At 45.9% G+C, this 24,503-nt stretch overlaps 1 protein-coding gene across 1 annotated transcript in view; it reads right to left on the bottom strand.

The window, feature by feature from the left end:
* The window catches only part of ELP3 (elongator acetyltransferase complex subunit 3), an 81,847-nt gene extending 63,057 nt beyond the window's left edge, over positions 1 to 18,790 (bottom strand). The window contains exons 1-7 of the mRNA XM_084283640.1: positions 18,730 to 18,790; positions 17,818 to 17,917; positions 16,599 to 16,737; positions 15,281 to 15,351; positions 13,040 to 13,103; positions 11,357 to 11,425; positions 10,149 to 10,303 (exon numbers count right to left, since the gene is read on the bottom strand). Of these exons, the coding sequence (XP_084139766.1) occupies positions 10,149 to 10,303; positions 11,357 to 11,425; positions 13,040 to 13,103; positions 15,281 to 15,351; positions 16,599 to 16,737; positions 17,818 to 17,917; positions 18,730 to 18,748 (617 nt within the window). The 5' untranslated portion in view covers positions 18,749 to 18,790. The remainder of the gene's footprint in view (positions 1 to 10,148; positions 10,304 to 11,356; positions 11,426 to 13,039; positions 13,104 to 15,280; positions 15,352 to 16,598; positions 16,738 to 17,817; positions 17,918 to 18,729) is intronic.
* Between the last annotated feature and the right edge of the window lie 5,713 nt (positions 18,791 to 24,503).

The following is a 24,503-nucleotide window of genomic DNA, read 5'->3' as shown; positions in this document are numbered from 1 at the left end:
CAACTTCTTGCACTCCTTAATGCATGCAAGACTTTTAATCTTATCCCATAATTTTTTAGGATGCTTTGGTGGAAGAGCTCGCTTTTGGACATCCAGGTAGTTTCACCCATTTGTCAGATGTTTCAAAGGTACCCATTACAGCCTAGAAGTTTTGTTGGGCCAGAGGAAAGGAGCCCATCTGCCCCAAGATGAAAATTTTCACCAGGAAAACAAGAACCTCTCTCTCATTCTGCGTAAGGAGGAGGTGGTTTGCTGTTTTAGCAAATGAAGACAACAAAAAATGTTACCCTAATAAAGACAGCGAGGTCCAACACATCAGGGTATTTACCGAGAGCTAACCACAACTTTTTCCAAGGTGCTGGAAAAAAGAAAAGATGTAACTTGCTTGTAAAATGTCCACTTCTTAAGCCCATACCCCATCTATCAGATGAGGAGTGCACGTAATTCCCTTCACTATGAGCCAGATAATTTAAATTTCAGACTAATATATAAATGCCAGTAAAAAAAAATCACATATATCATATATATGGCAGATGTAACTAGTCCAACAAGCCATGCTGATCATTCCAGCTTGGATTTCAGCAGCCAAGACAGGGAGTTCAATGAGCCACAGGTGGATCAAACCTCAGGTGGGCTACCTGTGCACTCAACCAGCTATTCCCAAACTCCCATCCTTGCTTCCAGGATGCTAGCACGGCCTTTACGCCTCCTTTGATTACCACTAACAGCACTTGAAAAAGAAAAGCAAAGAAAAGAAACCTTGAATCCTGAAGGACTTAAGACAGAACTGCAAAGAAGAGCTATGAATGACAAGATTCAGATAACCAGAAGCCTGAAGGCATTATGAAGATCTGGGCTCGCTACAGGGTAAGATTTCCTGTGCCAGCAGCTCCTGTTCTATTTGAAGAAAATAGTTTACAAGTAATAAGAAACCTTCCCATGCTACCCAAATCATGTGGTTATCTTCTGAAGTGAGAAAAATGCCCACACGTGAGGCTCACCAAACCCCATGTTGGTCAATTTTACCTTTTTGGCATCCTTCCACCAAGCAATATATAATCAAAAAAGTAGTGGATTTTAGTCCAATTTTAACTGTCCCTTACGTGGATTCCGGCACAATTTTATTTGACCGTTAGTTCAATTCCACCTCCGCCAGGCAATCGATCCCAGCTGTTCCCACAGGACAGGTTTTACTCCACGTCCCTTTCCCGTTCCACCCGAGCGTACTGAAGTTGACACAAGGAGCAAGAAACGACGTCGGAGCAGTGACACCGAAGAGCCAGCACCTCGTCTGCCCACCGCACGCAGCCCAAAGAGCAAAACCTGCACGAGGAGGCGCCCAAGATGTGCCCTTGGCTCCTCGCATCCTTGCGGTGCAATTTAGTTGAGGGAAACTTGCAAGAACAACAATTTCCATGCCTGTCACCCGATCGATCCGACCAACAATCAAGTCATAATTATACAGGCAGTTTACCATGGAATAGTCAATACACGGTTGCAGACACGGGCTAAAAAGGGACTGGGGAGAAAAATGCTTAGGTCTAAAATTAAGGAAGAAATGACGTGACAGCCTCTTTTATTAAATCTAAGCCGGAGACGAAGCTTTTCTCGCTGCAGTTGATGAGAAAGGCTGCGCTAGGTGAGACTTAGATGTATTAAAAAAAAATCTAGTTCCAATTTCAGTTCTGATATTGACTCACTGTGGCCTAGGGAAAGTTGCATATTCTTAGTAACAACCACTTCCTCGCTGTTATTGAGGAAAATAACCACTTCTGGTGCTGCGCAGACGTCTGACAGCTAAATGCCCTAAAAGCTCTCGTTGCATAAAGACAGTGTCCAGCGAAGACCTTGCTTTGTAGTTCCTGCCTCTAGCCTATTAGAGGAAATTCATCTCGCCCCCACCTGATGCTCCTCTGAAAACATTTAGCTGGAGGACGGAAAACAGCTTGATTGCTACTTGGAGGAAGCAAAGAGATCGTCCCAATAAAATGATAAGCAGAGCTAATAAAAAGCAGTCATCAGCCAAAACTGCCAGCGAAAAGCTCTGCTTTATCTTGCCAAACTAACTCCCTCGTATGTAAAGCACCAATATGATCTCTCAGAAGAGTGCTACACAACCCCTACACGCATTTCTTCTCTCTGAGCTTGTAAAAGGCCAGGTTTGGGAAGGCACTTGCTGTGATGGGCTACGAGACCTCTTGGTGACACTTCCCAGGCTCCATTTGTCACCGTTGTGGCTCCAACGCAGCGCAAGGTGCCAACAGATCCTGGTCTTTTAAGGAGCGATCGAGCTCCACGCTTTGGAGAAGTAATTCAGCTCTGAGCTGGTGGATTCCTCCCATGGCTCTTCCTCCCTGCAAAGGGCACTCCTGGCTTGCACTGAGAGGATAAAACAAGGGAAAGGAGTGTGCAAGATAAGGTGAAGAAGGGTGACTGCTTGTCTTAGGTGGCTTGGGACAGGAGGAGGAAAAAAAGAGAAGACGTGGGGAGGAGAAGGGAGCAGGATCCACCACTGGAACAAGTAGGAAGGCCTTGCAAAAAGCTTTTCTGCCTCAAAAACTGGCTCAAGTCAGTTGATACTGAAGCACCAGGGGTGCTTCCCACCAACTTTACAAACCCAACCACTCCGAGCAGCGCACAGCCTGGCCTGGAAGGCAAACCAGGCGAAAGTCTTGCAGGCGATCCCATAAACTCAGGCCAAATTCAGGCTGCCCAGACACCCCCAGCTGCCAGATCCTCGTTTTTGGGTACTCGCCTTTGCAAAGTGCTGGGCCACGAGGAGGCTCAGAGTCCCACAGCACATCAGCTGCAAACACATCCCAGGAAGGCATTATTTCAACAGCAACCAGCCCGTGCTCTGCTCAGCGCTGCGTTCACAAAACCGCCCCAGGAAAACCACTTCTTGACATCTTTCCGTAAGGGGATGAAAATGAAACCTGCCATTTTTCCTGCATGCATCCTGCACCGCCGTTTTACTAGCAAATGACTTTTCTTTTAAGGGAATTTAGTGCTGTCGAAAGGCAGCGGCTCTCAGCTTATAATATCAATGAGGCAAGCACAGCACAGCTGAGGGAACTATAAACTGCAGCTCGCTATTTTACCAGCACATTTTAATTCGGGCTGGAAAGCAATCTCTGCTGAAAAGAAGGAGAAAAGGTAGTGCAAGTTGCACGTTACCTCTCCAGGGCATGGGAGCATCAGTTTGGGATTGGTTTTGAGTTCAGCTCCAGGCAGCAGAAGCCCAAGCTAGACCCAAGAGATGCTCACCACCTCGCGCCCTTATGGAGCTCCAAAGCAAGTCTGATCCCCGTCACACCTGGAAAACTGGAACGTGACAGCACCCGAGGCAACGCTTCTGTAACGCCCAGGAAGGTGTGATGCTGCCTGTGCTAGGGAGGCCCTAGGAAACGAAGCCAGAAAGCTTATTTAGCACACGATGCACCTTTGTGACATTACCTTCGGATCAGCAGCGTGACTTGAGCCAGAACTGTGTAATAGAGACCAAGTTCCTGCTCATGCAGGTGCCCAAGCTGTGAATCAAGCTTGGTTTCCAGCCCCCAGTCCCATCTGACCACTGGGATCCCATCCTAGCATTAACATTTTAGCGCAGGTCACTGGAGAACTTGTTATGCTTGCCAAATTACACCCGCACAGCGGCGAAGCAGCAAAAATGAGAAAAGTATTCCCTTTGGCAGGTGTTCAGTGGTAATTTGCTGAAAACGTACAAAAAAAAAAAAAAAAAAAAAGCAGTGAAATTCATTATTTAGCTCTGACAATGTCATGACCGCTAGGGCCGTCGTCCTTTCCACCCAGGCAGGAGAAATGCAGATCAACAGCATTCACAAACGGGTTTCCATTAGGTGTAGCTCGTACGCCTGCTATGAATGAACGCTGCCACCTCCCAAACCTGTGCCAAAAATATTTTTGGTACCGCCGTCTACCTTAGAAAACCCGAAGTCACCTAACGCCAGATGTCCTGGTGCACGTGGGCAGAAACCTGTGGGCACGGATTCCTCAATCTTCCTTCCCCAGCCAGCGCTCGGTCACAAACCTGAATTATTTTACATCCAAATGAAAACGCTGAGGAAATACTGAACAGGACAGATAACAGGATAGGCAATCACTTTCCGTAGCTACGGGAGGAAAAAGATAAACAGCTACTCCTAACGAGATTAGAATACAATCTGATGGAACGACTTTCACTTTGGCATCTTCCACGTAACACACCTCAGCAGCTAGAAGTTGGGTCCTGCTGTAGAAAATCAGCAATGCAAAAGTAACAGGATACCGACAAAGGGCAGCTGACTTTGGGGTAATTTCCCTCAAATTCTGCCAGCAGGGAAGATGTTATCCATATTGAAGGCATTTAGGGGTAAACACTGAAAAAAAAAAAAAAAAGGTTTTAATGGCAAATGCTGCTTCTGCACCATTGGAGAGCTGCGTGGAAAGCTGGGAACAAAGAAAATCTGCCCGCCCCTCCAGAACATTAGGAACCAGCCTCCAAATCTCCGGGAATAAAAGGAAATTTAGGCAGAATGTCTGTCGCAAACGATCTGGCACTAAAACAACAGCCAGTTATCTCCTGCCTGGCACAGAAAAATCACTGCCCAGTCAGATGCCCCGAGGGATTTGACAGACAAGCTCTGATGGATACAAGCCACAGTAATTTGCTGTGCTGCTGCCTCCTGCTATTCGCTTCCCTCTCCGCCAGAAGCTGCTGCCTGCTCGGGGGGAGGGCTGTGGATGGGGATTAGTGCCCAAAACCCCCTTGGAAGAGGAGTTTAAGCTGGCAATTACGGCGTTTTGCGAGAGTTTACCTGTCACGGCACCTGCTCATTACGGCAAGGCGAGAGGTGAGGTGTGACTATCACATTTTTGGCAATTTGTTGCGGGGCAGCCAAAGTAGCAGCAGATCCTCTCGACTCCCTCCAGATGATGTTCATTCACCACGGGGTGAGCGCGGGCGGCTGAAGGGTGGCCAAGTGGGTTTAGCTGCCGGTTTTGGAAGCGCTAACCTCAAGCGGAGGGGTCAAGGTAGATGGAGGAGAGCTGTAACCTCCCCAAATCGCTCCTGCATGAATCACTGGAGCCAGTGAGTCAAAGCCCTCAGTCATCTTCTGCCGGAGTCACAACTCGTACTGGGAAAGCACAATTAAGATACATTAGTGTAACGAGCAGCATAGATCAGCTGAGCCACCTGGACAGCAGGAGAGCATCTTCTTCACCTGCACTAACCCCGCGGGGAAGGACGTGTGCCGAAATCTCTCCTCTTACGATTCCTGGTAAAGCAGAATTTCCCCCAAAGTGCTGTTTGCATCTCGCTGGCCCGAGGTGAGCTGCAGCAGCACAGGAGCAACGCGCTCGGGTGTCACCCTGTGTCACTTCACCTCGTCTGCGTCCTGAGAGGGACCCAGAGGAGACGGGCTCAGCCTGGTAAAACTGCAGCAGTGAGACAAGAGAAAGCTGCAGAAACCTGCACCTGACAAGGCTCTTTGAGTCCTAAGAACGGGAAATTTGAACAGACTTTGACAGAGTGGCCTTTTACAGACAGGTTTATTCTTCACTACTGAAAAGCAAAGCGAGAAGTTGCTCAGAGGCAGCCAGCCTGCACGATCGCTGTTTCTTGTAGAGAAATTGCAGCTCCTATTAGAAGAATTACCGAGACACCAGCCCTAATGTGGGGATTGGAGAAAAGGCTATAGGGAGCTTTCCAGAAAACACATCATCGGATAACCAAACAAAACACATTCTTCATGGGCTGTCCCAGAGCTGGTGCATTCAAGTGACTTCCAGCTGGGTTTTAAAATGCATCAGGAGCTCCACACATCAAACCAAGTGCTGCTGAAACCACCACAGCTTGTTTTCTATTATTTTTTTCCCCCTCAGATGGGCTAACGGGTCTTAAACTAGGCACACAATAACCCGGCCCCAAACAACAGCTATTTAAAACCTGTGCCCTCTCTTTCAGAGGAGGCTGTTCAAGTAGCTGGATCCATCTGCTCACAGCTCGCCAAAAGGTCAGTGTGGCTTTTGGGACACCTACAGGAAATTTCCTCGTTGGTAACGAAAACATTTGTGGCAGAGGGAAGCGCTGCTGCCCACTCACCAGCCCAGCTGAGAGGGAAAACACAAAAGGACGCTTGGCAAAAGCAGCCCACGACAAGGCTGGGCTGAAAGGCGCTCCCACGGTGCTGGCCAACGCTAGGAGCTGAGAATCAGAGAATTTCTCCAATAGGAATCCAGCCCAGCCAAAAGTTTTGCAAGTTCTGGATGCCAGTGGCTGATGCCCACGGAAAACGAGCTTTGGGTAATGGACCTAAAAGGGATGGTGTCTGCTGTAAACCCAAACTGCTACAGAAATACCAGGTAGACAAGGTGCTCAAATTGCAGACCATGAGACCCCAGCGGTTTTATTCTCTTCTCCCCTTGTCGTTCAGAACGCGGTGACACAACCGACCATCGGAATAAACCCCATGTGATAAAATTTTACAAATATTCCCTGTGTTATTTCTAAATATTCTGAGAAAAGGCAAGCCTGAAGGTGCAGTCCAAGGAGCTCCCGGGTGCGTAGACTCAGGAGACCTCCCTGACACTTGCCTTTCTGAACACAGGCGAGTTCTCGTGGGGCCTCAATCACTAATTAAAAGTCAGCTCCTGGCTCGGAGAACGAGGTGCTCAGCCCTTGGGTTATGTGGTGAGTCACTGCTGCAGTTAAATATGCCCAGCACCTCCAATGACTCACGGGTCAGGTGAGAGGAGCAAAATGATGGGGAGAAGTCACTTTGATTTGCATGTGTATTTCACACCTTCTCGGTTCATGTTTGCCTTGTCCTCACTAAAGAGCAAAGGCAGCCGCAATTAGTGGTCAAGTCAACGCTTTGACTGGATGGGAACAACTCCCAGAGGAAGCTGCATTTCTGTAGCGACCAAAAAATATCTGGTTTACAGCATTTCTTTAGCAGGAACTACAACTCCCCTCGTAAAGAAGGCAAGCTTATCACCAAGTCCACAACCTCGTGCTGATAGACATCCAGAAATGCACTGAAATCTCCTAAGTGGTGTTCTTGGCACATAAAAATTAGAACTTCTTGGTCTTGTCACACACGCTCTGCAAAACAAAAATCCCCTCTGGCTCTGCTATTCTTTGCTCATTCGTCAGCCAACTTCTTTCTCAAGCATACCAAAGCGCCTCCAGCAAAGCCTTCTGTCTGAATAGTCTAAGAAGTGTTTATTACCTCAATAGGAAGGTGCTGCAGAAATATTAAGCAGCAGCAACACTTTCTGGGGGAAGTTGCTTCCTTCCTCCACTCGCAGCAGTTACCACGAAAGCCTAGGAGTTGCTCTGTTTATCTTTTCTAAATTGCATTTTTGGTTGACCGGTTCCTGTGCATAAATAGGGTCACTTCTGCACTCATGCTTTATTTAGGCATCATTAAAAAAAAAATCTGAACCCACTTCAGGTGAATTCATTCATAAATGATCTTCCTAGTGCTGTGTAAGTACAGATATGAAGGGAGATCTTCACACCTCCCAAGTTAGCTGCCCTGATTTACCTAGAAACAGTTTAAAGCAGCAGTCTAGCTTAGATGCTCTGAGCCATCCCGTGAAGATCCTGCTCTCTCCACTGACCATAAAGACACAGTTTCACGTTTATTTCTTCCACAGCAGCTGGCTGGAGCAGCATCCCACCTTCCTGTGGCAAACTGCTCCAGTCCTATGTCACTTCTGCCATCCAGGCACTGCTGGCTGTGCAGCTGTGTGATCCACCACGTGGCCAGACTGACCGTAAGACCCTAAATCTCTAAACAAGCCAGGTGCCAACTCAGATCAGCAGCAGCAGTCCAAGGGCCAACAGAGTTTGAGGATGTTACTCCTTCGGTCAGACTTGCAGTGCTGGCTTTGTGAGGAACAGTAGAGACCTGTGAGGCAGGCCACAGTTGTAGGATGAACCTTCAAAGGGTCACATCCCGCTTACCTGATGAACTGGGACCAGAAGCTACAGTGGTTGAGATGGTCAAGATGAAGAAAAAGTCCAGATTATGTCAAGAGGAGGAGCCCTCTGATGCTGCGTGATTTAGACAGTAAAGGTCAGCTTACCTCTGCCACTGGAAAGACAGCATCAGACATGGAACTGGAGCTCAAGTTTAGGATAAAGAAATGCCTGGACTAAGGGGGGAAATGCTGGGTTCACAGTTAGGTGGACTGAAGCCTTTACAGATAGATGCTGCACCGGTTTAATCAAAGGACTTGCACAGAAAGGCTTCAAAGAAAAGTATCCTGGCTGAAGGTCCTTTTCCTGAAGAAAGGGATCACTGTACAAGATCTAAAGTTAACTAATCATTTTCATGAGAAAGAAAACTCTCAAAGCTGCCATGGTTCCATTAAAAACAAGGGGTGAGAGAGACCAGATCCCAGGTTACAGCCAAATGCAGTACAATATAAAACAAATAAAACAGTACAACACAAAACAAAATACCGTCAATATTCCCCACGTAGCATGGCTTCTGTTAATGGAAGTAATGAGGGAGAAAAGCTGAGTCCTCAAGTACAAAGAGAAGCATGCAAAGTTGAATTTATTCCTTCCAAGTGTCATTGACCATCTCTAAACAGCACTGCAGTGACACAGTACAACAGCTCTATGCAAGCAGCATAAAAAGTAAAAAGGTCTGATTCATCTCGAACACAATTTTCTTGCCTCTGGAATATTTAGAAAATGCAACATGAATAACTCCCACATACTTCCATTTACCAAGCATTTAACATGAATTTTATGTTAAAAATACGTATCGCTTTATTTATCTGCTGGAAAAAAAACCACATTATTTAAAAAAAAAAACACATGCGGGTTTTCTCACACTGCTCCATTTGTGTGCTTGCAAGGCAGCACACTGACTTCAGCCACTTCGTTTTCGCATGCTCTTAAAATTACTTGGTGACACAGTCTGTGTCGTAATTAGTTTCCTCGGTAATCTGCAGAGCCAAGGACAGACTACTCGAAAAGCAATTTTGTCTCCAGTAAAATTAGCAAGGCACCCGCAGCAGAAGACGCGGAACAGCCACGTCCTGAAGCACCTGACGCCCAAACGAGCGCGGCACCAAATTGAGCAGAAACCTGCAAACTCCACCCTTCTTCCAGAACAAGCTGGGTGTCCTTACGTGCTCATAAGCGGCGTGCTAGAGCAAAAGAAAAGCTTTTTTTTTTCCTGCAACTTGTTAGCTGGTTTATTGCCTTGATTGTTGCTCGTGCAAAGAGCAGCACTGCACTTTTTGTCTGGTCTTCGAATGACAAGGGGAAAAAAAAAAAGAAAAAAGAGAGTAGAAGCGTTTGCTGCCCTCCAGAGGAAAACCAAATGAAATTACAGCTTTAAAATATGATGGTGGACATGAAGCTAGACAAGGGCTGGTCCTAACCAGCTTTAAAACTGCTTTCTTTAGTGGATGACAGTGGGATCAAGGAAAATCCACTGCACTGAACTATGACAACAAGGTGACAAACTGTGAGAGGGACAGTTGCCTAGTTTTAACATCTCTAAAATACCAAATCTTGCCAGGTTTTCTTCTCAGTTTCACCCTACAAAACGTACCTGGAAAGTTGTGGATTTAATGAACCAAAGCACATGTAATTACAAAATCACTGATTTTCAGCTCACCAACGGTACAAGGAGAAGAAGAACATCTCCCTGTCACTCCGAAATACTGCAAGGGTAACTGCGTTGGAGACCGCAAGGGGCTCAGAGCTCCTGAGCACTGACGCTGTCGGGGTGAGTCATCCCTTACGGGAGCTGACGTCTGGCTTTCCTCCAAACCAGGATCAGTTCCCCTTCCCAGCTAAAGGCAATAAATCCCACGGCAATGGGATTCGTCACAACTCCAAATCAAGGTGACGAAGCAGAAAAGGTAGAAGTCCAGACAGAACACCAAAAAAATTAGGAAAAGCTTAGCATTTCCTAAACCAGATAAACCACGGCGCTATGCAGCGTGCACAGTAATGCTGGAGGTTGAGCTAGAAATAATCTGTGCTTAAATATGTGTAACTGGATAAACGCTGCCTTTCAAGAAAATGAGACAGGAATATTCAGTGTTTGCTCTTCTTACAGCAGCTGGAGAATACTTTTAAGTGATTACATTAAAGAAAATCAAACACTTACCTGACAGCTTCTGCTACGTTATTGGAAGTGTGACCTGACAAGGCGTCGTGAAGGTTTCGGATGAAGTAATCTCGGTAGTCTTCAGGCAGGGCCATGAAGGTTCCTCCCATCACAATGAACTCCACTTTATCCACGCTGTGGCCCAGCTGCTTCAGCTGTAAAAGCACCGGGGAAAAGTTATCAGTGACTTAGCTGAAAGACCTTCCTGAAAACCCTGGCACTCCTACACCTAATAGTTCCTTCATCACTTGTCCTATCCTCTATAAATGACAAACTATTAATGCTTTTGTACAGATTTCTCATAATCCCCCTCCAAAACCCAGGGATTATTTCTCTACTGCAAGAACACAGTACAGACACCGTGCCCAGTGCAGATTTTTGTGACAAAGCAGAGTAATTTGAGCACAGCAGCTTGCCAACATAGTTAGACAGGTTCCAATTTGAAGCTAACATAGATATGGCCAGTAAGAAAAGTTTCTTCACTTCTGCTTCAATCCATGCAGAACCATCCTTAAAAGCTTGTGGGAGAAAAGGGCTACACCGAATCCACAGAGAATTTTCCACTGGGTTTGGAGATAAACAGGAAACCAGTAAAAGCAGAGTAGGACTAAGAATGAAATCACATCTTTCAGTTTTCCAGTGAAGGCCAAAAACATCATTTTGGTAGTAAAGACACTATTTCAGTAATAAATTCTAAATGTAAGCAATTATCAAGAACTGGCAGTTGCCAAAAATCTCTACGATTTTGTTGTAATAGGGCCTCCTATCAGTAATTAAGTACCCTTCAGAAAAGATAACATCTCAGAAGAGTTGCAAAACTTGTCATTTATTTAGTGGAAATGACAGTTAGAAAATTAAAAGGTTTAAAAATAATTCCTCCACGGGGATCGAGTCAGGCTAACTTAGAATTACAGAATCATGGAAAAACTGAGGGCAGAAGGGACCTGTGGAGGTCACGTAGCCCAACCTCTCTGCTCAGAGCAGCGTCAACTACAGCAATTTGTTTGTCACTGTGTCCAGGCAGGCAGCGAGTATCTACAAGGACAGAGACTCCACAACCTCTCTGGGCAACCTGTGTCAGTGCTCAGCCACCCTCACACGAAGAGTGTTTCACCACAACCCCTTCCACTCCTCAGTTTCACCAGTTCAGGCAATTTAAATCAGTATTATTTGCATCACAAACACAACACACACCCCTTCCACTCTACCTGTTCCACTCTGTGTCTTGTCTGGAGATAGGGGTCATACCTAGCCCGAATGGCCCTCATGGATGTTGGCTAAAAAACACAAAGAGATGTAAAAAAAAAACAGTTAACACAATTAAAGACAGTGAAAAAGAACAAAAGTTAACTTTTAGCACTGAAACGGGTGCTTTATTTTTATAAAAACTCAACCCTGAAGTCTTCAAACTCACAACTAGAGAGCCCATCTACTTGTAAATTTAATTTGGCTCCTTAATTTTGTAAAAATAACAAAAAGAAAAAACATTTTTAGCCCACTGAGATGGCAATATGAGAAAAAGAACACAATTTTTCAAGTGCACTACAACAGGATGGAAAGAATCTCTGAAGATTCAGAATAAAAACACTGCAAAAATCACTAAAGAAATGTTTTTCAAAATTCCACTTTTTTCTGTCCTCTTCATTTTAGTTTCTCTTTACTTGCACAAGTTACCCAAGGAGTGTCCTGTAGAGCTCAGTTTAAACTTCAAATATTCTTTAAGTTAATGTAGTCTTTCATTTGACACCCCCAAATTACTTTTTATATTGCTATATAAATGTATTATTTTATTTATTATATATATATTTTTATCCCCATGAAAAGAATGTCACCTCACCATTTACCAAATTAATCTGGAATGTATTTTACCTTGTTTTCCTACTTTACATCGGTGCAATGGCCATGAGTTTTTTGTGAAAACTAGTGACAATAATTCAGTCACAGTGAGATCTGCTGCTGTTATGCTGTCAGCAGACACGAGGGAGCTATTTCTGTGACATGTATTTAGTGAGATATCACTGCAGATGCAGAGACATACCCTCAGATCAGGATATTCTAAGGGCATGGCTGTAATATCAGAGGCACTAACAGGTAAATAAGGGGCTTTTTTCCTGTAGGTTGGGCAGGACTGAAAGCAGGTCCAGCTTGAGCATGATGCTCAGGTCACTGTCCAGTCAATATTTGAGTCTCTCTAAGGACTGAGAAGCCAAAACCTCTCTGGACCCCTACTGAAGCGTTTGATGGCCCTCACGTTTAACATTCTTTTCTTACAGTAAGTGACAATTTTCCATGTTCTGAGGCGTGCCTGTTGCCTCTCATCCTTCCAGTAGGCAGCTTGAGGAGGGGTACAGCTCTGTCTTCTTTGTACCCTTCCCTGAAACCCTTCCTGAGAACAAGCAGACATCTACGTTGCTCTGGACTGTTTAGTTAGGAAAATTTTGACACAGATTGATAACTCTTGCAGCCAGTATTCATTTAAACGAAGCGCATGCAGCAGCGTCCCCTGGGAATCAGCAATGTCACCTTCACCTGCTCTTACTCACTCATCACTTTCCACAGCTGGAAATTCAAATTAACAGCTGCTCCCACACCAGCAGGTCATGCAGCCCCAGCACAGAAGCTGCACTTGTCCTGCTCAGAATCACAGGGAATTACATGTGTAACACTATGAACAGCTGCAAGGTGAGGAAAAAGAAACAACTGCTACAAAAAAAAAAAAATCAGAAGAATTTCCAGTCTTCTAGTTGAGCTGCTTTGGATCTCATAATTTGCTAAGTCTGCTTTTGTTTCTTATTCTTGCAGCATGGGTGAATTTGTAGAATTAAAGAGCAGCCGAATCCAATCTTACAGGGTGTAGGGAATGCTTGATGGCAGAGAGAAGTAATTAATACCTCATATCCAGTGTAAGACTGCGTTGAATACTCAAAGTCAGAATCAGGCCCACCTGGGCAGTACCTGCAAATATCAAAAGACAGAAAACAGGCATCAGGCTCATGCAATTATAGCAATTAATCTGCCCAAGTAATGGATATAGAAGGGGGTGCAGGTTGAGCAGACACTGCTCTGACTCCCCCATCCCTCATTAGAGAGGCAGGGGAACACAAATTCCACCCAAGCTGACCACAGCAGCACATCAGCAGCTCTCCTGCCATTGGAGAGCTCTCAAATCCACAAATACAAATCCACAAAAAGAGAAATCCACAAGAGGAAGCCCTTACTGGCTCAGCCACTATGGCACCTTAATGCTACCAGGACTAAAGCTGGCTCAGAACTGGTCAGAGTTCTCTGATATCCGTTAACACCGAGAGGAACTGAGGCTATGCACGTACAAATGTTACGTATACAGAGAACTACAAAACAGATCACTTGGTTTTAATGAAAAAGAAGTCAAAAAACAACTCAGATCTGTCAAATTACGACATTAAACAAATTGACAAGACTAAACAGAGGCAAAACAAACTGTGAACATAGTTCTGGAACATGGCATTATTGTAGGGAGCTGCCCTACAGTTCTGGGCTGATTGTTACATGCTGATAATTAGACTGTAGAAAGAGGAATTTTACAGCCATAAACGGTTTCAACGCTTTTCAAAAAGTTCCATCCAAAAAATTGTCTCTGATGCAAAATATTTTTTGCTTGGCAAGGAAAGACAAAATATGGACATCGTCCAGTTACACAATCTGCATTTATTTTCCATGTGCTTATTGAATTTAACCGTCTTGATGGTGAGAAAGCTTACCTAGGTTTGTCTTCTGAACTTAGGAAAATGCTATTTAATAAATACTTGCATTTTAAGCAGCGTTCTAGGGCTACTTGAGAAGAACACAGTCCATCTATGTTGGTTAACTGTATGGCTGGTGTTAAATGACAATTCCTGCACGACTGCTAGCGAGGAGAGGACTGGTACATGGCAGTGATTTAATGGAATACAAATTTATTCTGCAGTACCCTCAGCTTTCTTCTGAGGGTTAATGGCCAACCTACAGTCACTGTGTGTTCAAATATGACCTGACAGGGGAGGTTGGCAGCCCCGTCAGCTCGAGCTGCATGCACTGAACGTGGTAAAGGAGCAGTCAGCACACTGTTACGGTGCAGATCTTCGATGCACAGAGACTAAGATAATGCCATCTCTCTCAAATCAGAGGACACATTTTGTTCCCTGCATAACTGATTGGCTTCCTCATCGCCTGCCCTGCAAGCTCAACCCAAATCATCTGTCACCATTATAAAATTAATTACCAAATTACCATGGCCAAATTAACTGGCTGGCGAAAGTTGTGCAATCCAATTGAAGAGATTTCACGTACATAATTACCTGGAACATCTCAAACACAATAGCTGCTCCTCCAAAAACAAGCATGGAGCCAGCTCGCTCTGCGAGGCAGCTGGTAGAGAAACAGGCTGATGTGTCCGATGTGACAAGGTGGAGAAGAGGAGCGATGTTTTTAAACAGATGAGCTGATACGCTCAGGGAAAACAAAAAGCATGCGATTTCAGGAGCTCAGACTCTTAAAGCAAACAGAAGCAATATACTTCAAGGTAAACTGAGCTTGGCTTTCTCAATTAAAATAAAACTCTGAAGCTATTCCCTTAATACCGCAAGCTCTTGGCAGCTAGAGGCTTCCCATCTGTGCTCTCATTTCGTTCCAGAGCCGGGCAGAGCCAACACCAAGCAAGTTTTTCGTAGACAACACCTGCACCTCCTCAGGTGGGTTTCAGTTCAGCAGTTTTCAAACTTTTTAGATTCAACCCTCCTTCTTTTCTGCAATTGTCTTCTCCTGTCTTGGTACGTACCCAGTCTACTCTCACATGCACAACACATGCATGCACCATGCCAGTAATACAACTTGTATCTGATCGTTAATACATTCTCCTAATTACTGTATTCACAAAAGTTTCTATTTACTAAGGTAAGTGGGGTTTAACCCATCAAAGAAGAAGGTTTTCTGCTTAAAGAAGAACTGCAAACAAGTAGAATTTGTAGTGTAATGTGTAGGTGTTGGCAATCTGCAACTCTGCACTTGTGCAGAAAAGTAGTCTGTCCCTAACACGGTGCTGCTGCAATTTATACAAAATTATACAAATAATATTAGAAAAGAGCCCTCTTTTAGGTCACCTGAGTCATACTTACACACATATGTTGCCTGTAAAGTTAATGTGTGGACACCTGTGTGGTTTACACATCACGGCCACGACAGCAATCTGTAAAAAGCAGAATTACAGCGGAGAGAAATTACAGTAATTGCTTCTGAAGTTACAAAAATAAAATGCATCTTGGATGGCTATGTAAAAATGTGCATCTGCAAGACACTATTTAAAGATGTTTTCTGCTTAGTCTGCCACCTCAAATATCTGTGCTTTAACTCTTGAGAAAACGAAGATAACAAATGTATCAAGAAACAGGGATCCTATTATTATTTTTGCAATTCAGAACAAACTGGCAGTGAGCTATAAAGACCCAGGTGTCCTATCGAATCTGATTAACCACCCTGCCAAAAAGTCACGCTGACTGGCACACAGGTATTCACCAGGACCAGCTAGCACACATCTAAGACAGTGCAAGGGTGAGAATGTGCCAAAAAGCACCCTGAACACCATCTGGAAGATGAAAAGGGGGAGCCGAAGAGAAACAAAAAGACATAAAAGAAGGAAAATAAAAATAGCTTCCTCCCTCCACCTGAGCTGAGTCTTTTTTCCAGGCTGGTCTCACGCAGCTCTTCACACATCAAATGTAGGCTCAACACAAGATGCCACCTTCCCCTTTCACGAGAGTAAGGGGAAGAAAAGAGATACACACTGAAGATTTTCTAGAGTTTACTGCTTTGGGGCTCCCACCTTGGAAAGCACGTTGCCAGTTTTCAGAAATTCTGGTTGCACTAAGAGTTTAATTAAACATTCTACAGCCAGAAAAAAAGAAAGTAACGAAATTAAGATTTTTTTTATAGTTATGAAAATTGAACACTTCTGGGATCTTGGTTTCTGGTGGTTGGTTTGTTGGTGTGTGCTTTTTTTTTTTTGGTTTAAGCATGCTATATATACAGTAGGGAAGCTTAAAAAAACACAGCTGAATGCCACCGATACCTTTATTATCATTTTCAGCTTGAAATACCTTTTCAAGAAACATGTTAAATCCTAACATTTCCCCTTTGTTCATCAAGAGGGCCTGCAGATTCAGCTGCAGTGTTTCTACAGCAACTAAAAAGCTAGATATGCTACCCTGCAACAAAACCTCTACACCTCGTCCTCTTCCCCCAAATGTTTTGCAAATAACAGCCCTGCAGGCATGTCAGAGAAGACAACCTGGAACCTGGCAGTGCAGCCAGCACATCTTCATTTAAGTTTCTAGACACTGAATGTCCTTCTCTTTGAAAATAACTAAATCCATGATAAATTATCAGTGAGAGCAAGGGGAGGATGGTGGCAGATGGGGAGAACGACGACGTGCTTACCCCACTCGCAGTCCTTATGGGCTTGGCCTTCAGCTTTGGCACCAGCACCTTGCGGTACTGCGGCGGAACAGCAGCGATGATGTCGACCAGACGTGGCTGCGCCGAGAGCCCATACTTGGCTGAAGTCTTGGTTTTCAGCCTGAAAGCAGAAATATCTCCAATTAATGACCCTATCCGGACTTTTGTACCCATTCCCACAGCAGCTCCATCACACTGCTTCGGTTCTGCTTGAGGGGATCCAGGTGGGTTCGCCCCATTTGCCTTTCCAGGTACCTTATTTAATACAGTAATTCCTTGCAACAGCTGCTCTGGGTATTTAAGACACAGAAAATAAACTCCAAATAAAGTCAACAAGCAACAACTGCCAGTGTTTTGAGTTTCTGTACGTTTTACTTCCAAATGTGGTTTTGCCAAAACATTGTCAGAGGTGCCCAGAGGCTGTCTCACCCATTTCCAGTGATTGAAGTCTTTTCCTAAGACTTCCATCCAATTAATCTATGTATGCAAGCTCTCAGTTCATTTCTGAAACATTTACATAAATTATTTCCAGTGTCAGCACAATGTTTACAATTACATATGTAACCGAAATACGCTGGGAGAAGTTCGGTTTTTATTATTCCACAAAGGTACAGAAGGAAGAAGTTTCTGTAAACAGCGACTTCATTCACAGCATGCTGTTAAAATGTCCGATGTAACCATAATCTATAAATTAATCTCTATTTTCCCTGACAGTACTTATAAAAAAGATGAAAAGGGACTCTTTACTCCATCAGGTAACAACAGGACAAGGGAGAATGGTTTTAAATGAAAAGAGGGGAAATTTAGATTAGAGGTTAGGAGGAAATTCTTCACTCAGAGGGCAGTGAGGCACTGGCACGGGTTGCCCAGAGAGGTTGGGGTTGCCCCATTGTGAGAACCAAAGATATTTCTAACAGGAGGTGTTCAAGGTCAGGTTGGATGTGGCTTTGAGCAACCTGATCTAGAGGGAGGTGGCCCTGCCCATGGCAGGGGGGCTGGAACTGGGTGGTCTTTGAGGTCCCTTCCAACCCGAGCCATTCTGTGATGATTCTACGATGGTTATTATCAGAAAATGGCGAGAGAAATGACAGTAGACTGTGAAAATAAAACATTGTAAACTAAAGGCCAAACATAAACAACTGTACAGGACATGATCAACACTGGTGGACCAGCTCCTCAGTGTCATCCCACAGTGACTTACTTGTTCAGATTCACGTCTTTTCCCTGTTCGTAAGCTTCAATTAATTGTTTTATGATGTCAGCTATTGTCATCATCATCAGTTCTGCATGGCTGAGATCTCCTGAAATAGAAACAAAACAAACCACGTGTATACCCACTGCTTTGTCACCTGTGACAATCCGGGTGCCTCATTTTTCATATTCCCCACAATTTCAGGGCGCTGTTCCATCCAAAGGACATTTTGCCACTGCGCATCACTCCTGACTGGCAACAAGTGACAGTCATTGCCTCCTATCATCATTTTTTTTTGTCTTTTAGGTCAAACTCTATGGTCTTCCATCAAAGTGATGTGCACGACAGCCACCAACAAACAGTTAGTGGAAGCTCAACGCCATCAGCAGGTTAATCTGATGCTGCCAGCACACGTGGCAAGGAACAAAACACATCCTCTGGGGGACAGCAGAGCAGCCAGGTATAACCCCAGAGGATAATAACCTTTAATAAGATAATAACCTTTGATATAATAACCTTTTGAGGAGATAACCCCATAACCTCTGCTCCTCAGACACACGCAGGGGGTTCAGTGCAGCAGGCAGCTCCTTGGAGCTTCCCCCCTGAGGGCCACAGCGAAGTTTTGTGCTGTGCACCCTGGATATTTTGTTTATATTTATTCTGTACCAGCTTTGGGAGAAGAGAAACATTGCTATTAAGCGATCTGACCCCAAATTTCATCAAATCCCAGCCCCTTTCCATGGGCACGGCCCCAGCCCCCAGCCCCGGCTGCCCCCAGCCCCATCCAGCCCGGCCTTGGGCGCTGCCAGGGGGGAACCCGCAGCTCCCCGGGCGGCCCGATCTGACCGATCCCGATCCCGATAACGATACCAGCACAGATAACGACACCGATAACGACACGGATAAGGACACCCCCGGTACCTGCCCGCCGCCGCCCCATGGCTCCCTCACGGCCCCAGCCGCTGCCACCAAGCGAGGCCGCCCGGTCGCGAAAGCGTCGCCCGGCCGGCAGCGCTGCCGTAAAGCGTTTTGCTTTTCGTTGGAAATTTTCCTCCCTTTTATTCACATTTCGTTTTGTTTTCGTCACATTTCACTCAGTTTTGTTGATATTTTAGTGGTTTGAGTGAAATTTCAGGTGCCCGAATGCCCCACCACCACAAGCCGCAACACAGCCGCTTGCCCCCAGAGCCGCCAGGCCCTGGCTCCCCCCCGGCCCTTCTTCCCCTCCGGCGCTAGGTGGTAGCAAAGCATTTAAACGCCAAATCCCGATAATAAAGAAAATGTTCAGATCTGACCAAAAGCCCCAAGTCTCCTCAGAAAGAGCAGTCACGGATTGGGACGGGTTGCCCAGGGAGGTGGTGGAGTCCCCGTCCCTGGGGGTGTTCAAGGAGAGGTTGGACGTGGTGCTTGGGGACAGGGTTTGGTGGTGACATTGGTGGTAGGGGATGGCTGGACCAGACCTTGGAGGGCTTTTCCAACCCTAATGGGTCTGTGATTCTATGATTCAGCAGGGAATGTGGTGCCTTGTGGCCCCAAGGAGACCTCCCCAGCTGCTGGACTGTTGGTCACCTCCAGAGCTGGTTTCAGTGAGAGCTCCAAACCTCTGGCAGCTCTCCCCCAAGCACCTCTGTCTTTAGGCATGTGGCTAACGATGTGGGACAGCCCTGTGCCTCTTCCAGCTGGTACAGCCCTTGGATTTCTTACAAAATCCTTCCATGAACATCCAGTCACTTCTGGAGCCCACGTGAGCTTCAACATCTGCCATTTCTTGAAGCAAGGACTTCCACAGCTGAATTGTCTCACCTGAGGAACTATCAGAGAATCCTAGAATGGTTTGGGTTGGCAGGAACCTTAAAAAAACAAATAATTCCAGCCTCCTGCCACAGGCAGGGACACCTCACAGCAGCCCAGGCTGCCCCCAGCCCCATCCAGCCTGGCCTTGGGCACTGCCAGGGATGGGGCACCCACAGCTCCTGGGGGCAGCCTGTTCAGTGCCTCAGCACCCTCACAATAAAGAATTTCTTCCTAATGTCTAATCTACATCTCCCTTTTCTTACTCTAAACCCCTGGTATCTTAATCTGTATCTATCAGTTTTGTTTTTTTTTTTTTTTTTTTTTTTGTTTTTTTTTTGTTGTTGTTGTTCTTGCAGTTAGCCAGAGCCTCGCTGGTGCCTGCCAACTCCTGCATCTCCTTACCCATGGCCTCCTGCTCAGCCAGCAGGTTCTGGAGGATCCCTCTGTGAGTTAGGGGAACCTGCTGCTGAGCAGAGAAAACAGTTTTGCAGAGAAGGAGGGAACAGGCAGCAAGAAACAGGCCACCTAAGAGAAAAAAAGGGGAAAAAAAAATGAGGAGAGAAAGACACTGGCAGTTGTGATTTATGGGTTGGTAAAAATCTTTATTTGAAAACCTCGTGATTCGGGGCTGACCTGAAGATTTTTGGCATCACAACTGGTGCACATCTGGGGACTGAGCAGGCAACAAGAACTGCAGGAAGAAATGAGGGCACGTGGAAACTGCTGCGGGTCGGCTCTTAGCACTGCGTGGGTTGGTTTATGAAGCAAGCAGAGCCTGCCCTGGTGCCGGAGGTCAGCGTGCGCAGTCTTGCAGGCAGATTGTAGCAGAGTGTATGTGTGTGAGACCATCCTGCCCTCCCCGTGGTGGGTTTGGCAGCCTCCTGCCCGTTCAAAGCAAGATCCCAGGATGGAACAGGTTGAAAACGCAGCTCAGACCATCTGCTCCCGTTGCTGTCTCTCTCTTGGTGCCTCCAGGCCTTTTTGGAGAGCCAAATTCAGTTTCCTTCCCCCAGTTGTGCTGGGAGTGCCCTGCGATGCCTGGACCTGTCTGTAGCAGTGGTTTTACCTCCCAGGGGGTCTCCCAGGCATCCTGTGCCAACCAGCAATTTATGAGTGGTTTGGAGAGTGGTTGTGCTCAGGATATGGGCTGCGCAAATGGTTAGAAAGCATCTATCCAGGCGTGCACCTCCTGCCCTCACCTTTCTCAGACCTACTGCAGCAGCTGCTGCACACCAGGAGATATTTCAGATGTGATTGTACTGGCAGAGTTTGTCTGCTTGCCCAGTCCATGCTTTAGGCTGTTTGGGACATGAAAGCAGTTCGTTATCCTGAATTATTTGGGGTGCACCCATCTGGAGGAGGCCTGGGATGTGTCTGTTGTTTGAGTTCATCCCCTAAAAGAGGACACGAGCACATGAGAGGTAGGATGTCTGTGCTAGACACACAGTAAGGCAGTGCAAGTGTGCCAGCTGGGACAAGGCAATTGATTTCAAGCTGATTTTCATACCCTTTTCCCTTCTCTTAGCACATACGCCCACCAACACAGCCCCACACACTGACTGCTCACCTCCCCGTCCCTTTGTTACGTGAGCTGAGCTGTGCTCTCCACCTGTTATCAGCTTCATCCACCTATTACAGCAACTTTTTATCTTACGCTTAGCTACTATCATCAGCTACTTTCCATTTGCCGCAAGGTCTCCGTGCTTTCTGTAGCCGTCTCTTAACCTGTTACAACCCTCGTGGTGCTGCTGGGACTCAGCTCTCTGCTCTCATTTCCCCGGCAGCGGTCACGTTTGCTCATCTTCCTTCTCAGGGGCTGCCACACGAGTTGGATGTCTCCAAAAATCCTCGTTTTTAATCTGTGTTCCCACCTGCAGCTCCTATCATCTTCAGCTACGCATAGTCCTTCTCCCAAACAAAGCTCTGTCTTTAGCTCAGAAGAATAATTAGGAAAGCTTCATTCGGGCTAAAAAGCCAAACTACAGTACCAAACTCTGCCATTGCTCCCAGCAAGGAACATGAGGTAAATTCAGGTGGAGATTTTGGCAGAAGTGGATGGTAAACCTTGGGTAAGAGGAGGCTGGCATGTTTGGGTTTGTTCACCACATCTGAGCAGGGCTGTAGCCTAGGGCTCACATTCTGATCTTGCTTGTACTGGTGGAATTCAGATGCAGCAGTGCTGATTCATTGGCCTGTGGGGTTTAAAAGGTACTTTCATTTCTTTAATCAAACGCTACGGCTAATCAGAGTTGTACAGGATCTGGAAATACCAAGCAGTGCAGGGAAATGAGCATCTACAAGGAACGGCGCAGGCATAACAACCTTCCTCTGTAGTTGTGTAGCAATTCCTTATCCACACATCTCGAGGCGTGTTATAAGGTGGGTAAATAACCATCTGCCCGTGCAGATCAGCAGCCCAGGGCGCGGAAGGTGATACAGCTTGCCTGAGGCCAGCCAGCAGCGCAGAGGCAGAGGCAGATGGCTGGGAGTGTGTCTCTCCCTCTTTTTCTGTTTCAGATTCTGACCTATTCTGCAACCTCAGGAATGTTTATAAGGTGTGTTGCAAGTGCATGTATTTTATTCTAATACTATAATTGGTAGAAGTTACATCAAGGCGTTTTACAGGTCTGCTGTTACTTCACGGATTGACTGCTTGGCTCGGCAGTTTCCTTGACAATGTTGCTGTTCATTATTTCGTGGCATCATAAATACAAAAGCATTGCAAATTGGAGAAGCCTGAGCCTTAAGATGTACACTGAGCACTCAAGCTGCTTGATTTGCTGCAGCAAAGGCACAGCATCTGCAGTAATGCCTGAGCACTCAGCTCCAAGCCTAGGCAGACCCTGGGAACATTACCCTTCCAGTGAGTATGAGAAAAGAAAAGCCATTGATGCAGGGTTACATCATTTCCTAGCATAGCCACTTGCTGTTTGGTACAAAGACCTAGCACTGAACTGCTGCCTGGGAAACTACGCAGTGCCTCGGACAAAAAGGAAGTGGGAGCAACAGTTTGGACTTCAGAAGCCATAAACATCCACGAAGCAATCCATTTAACTCGATTTTCTATGGGAAGAGGTTTGTGAGGAGAGATTTGCCATACCAGGGAATGGGTGTCGATGAATGTTTTGGGTGGGATTTACCCTACCTGATTTCAGATGCCCAGAAGTTAGCTTTCTTAATTGAAATTAGTCAGTCTCTTGTGTAACTGATGATGTAAGAGATAGTTGCCACCTGCAAGTTCCCATTTCAGCTAATCATTTCAGAGGTGACCTGCTTAGACTTACCAAGCTCTCAGGCCGTTATTTTGGTTGAGATGAGCTGCCTCTTCCAGGCATACAGAGCAAGTAGAAAAATGAAAGGACAAAAACAGGGAGAGGGAGATGCACTAATCATTGCTTGGGAGCTGGGATTTATGTGGTGTTTGAGCAAGTACCCAAGGGGCAGAATTTGCTGGCAAAAGCCGTCCCTTCAGTTCAGATCCGTGGTGTGTTGTGCCCAGTGCCTGGTCTTGACAGTGTCCAACATCTGTGTCTCTTGTGCCAAAATTCCTGAAATCCTCAAGTGACACAGTACAGAATAATCTGCTCACGGAGTGGAAGGCTTCTCCTAATCCTTGTCAATCAGAGAATTAATTCATGGGTGTACCATGGCTCATCCTAGTGTATGGGAAGCTCTAGCTTTCTCCCAGTCTGGGATATGATAAGGCAATGAGTTGCAGTTGCTGTGCATTCAGTCCCTTTACCCTTAAAAACTGCGATTCCTTATGTTTTACTGGATACTTCCTTAATTGTAGAAAAGACAAAGAAAAGCTCATGATTTACATTCCCTTAAATAATTAAACTAGTGTCAGCTTCCCACAGGAGTCATGTGCAATGCTGTAATCCAGAGTGTGGGATTTGATTTCGTTCTCACTAACACGTTCTCACTAACATGATTGACAGGATGGACTTGCCTTGCTAAACAAGAGGAAGAAGTTCTGCCTTCAGTACAGCACTAGCAAGGCTTTTCTTCAAGCATTCTCCCTGAGCTTCCTTTTTTCCACTTGTTAAAGGCTTTTCCCTCCAATGCTGTGGTGCTTCCTTCACAGTCCAGCTGATTTGGTAGGGGCTGTAGGTTAAAGCTGAAGGATCACAGTAACCTTGGTGGTAAACCACTCCCTGTGTAGGGGGGATACAGTTTACATCACCCAGGTGTCTGGTAGTTTTAGCTTGTTTTCCACAAGCCCCTCACTGCCCACGGGCAGGGCAACTTCCATCATTCACTGGGAAAGCATCACAGAGCAGCTCAGGCCGTGGGATGTGCCCCGAGGTGTCTGAGCGACACACAGGCAAGCTCAGCACCCCTGAGGTCCAGCAACCACAGCAGGGATCTGCACAAGGGTTTTATGTGCATGGTCAAAAGTCTTGGTGAACTCTGCAGAGATGACGTACCCAGAAGAAAAAGAGGATATAGCACCAGTTCAGGAGCAGCAGCAACAGGAAACCAGGCTGAGAAACACACCAGGAAAACATTCTGAATCCAGCTTGGAAACAGGAGATCCCACCTGGAGATCCAAAGGCAGGAAGGAGTCATTGCACCAGCTGCTGAACTTTCCAAAAAATACAAAGTCATTGCTCCAGCACCTCGCTATCTAAGCAGTCTGCAAGGCAGTTAAGTTTTCTTTTGGACAGCCTAAGTGAGAATGGATGCAGGACCTTCATGCTCATTTCTTTACACGGTGAGGTCAATGAAGAAAGTCTTTTCTAGCAAAAGCTGAAAAAAAAAATAAAACTGGGTCCTTGCAAAGGACTCAAAAGCAGCTGTTCTTCACCAGGCACAGCCTGTGACTCAGGCAACATTGCTGTTGTTTCCCCAACACCAGGCAGATAAGCTTCTGTTCTGCTAAGATGAAAGATACTCTG

Source organism: Netta rufina (assembly GCF_964035555.1).
Source record: "Netta rufina genome assembly, chromosome: 3".
NCBI classification, from domain to species: Eukaryota; Metazoa; Chordata; class Aves; order Anseriformes; family Anatidae; genus Netta; species Netta rufina.
This window is presented reverse-complemented; position numbering and strand designations above follow the sequence as displayed.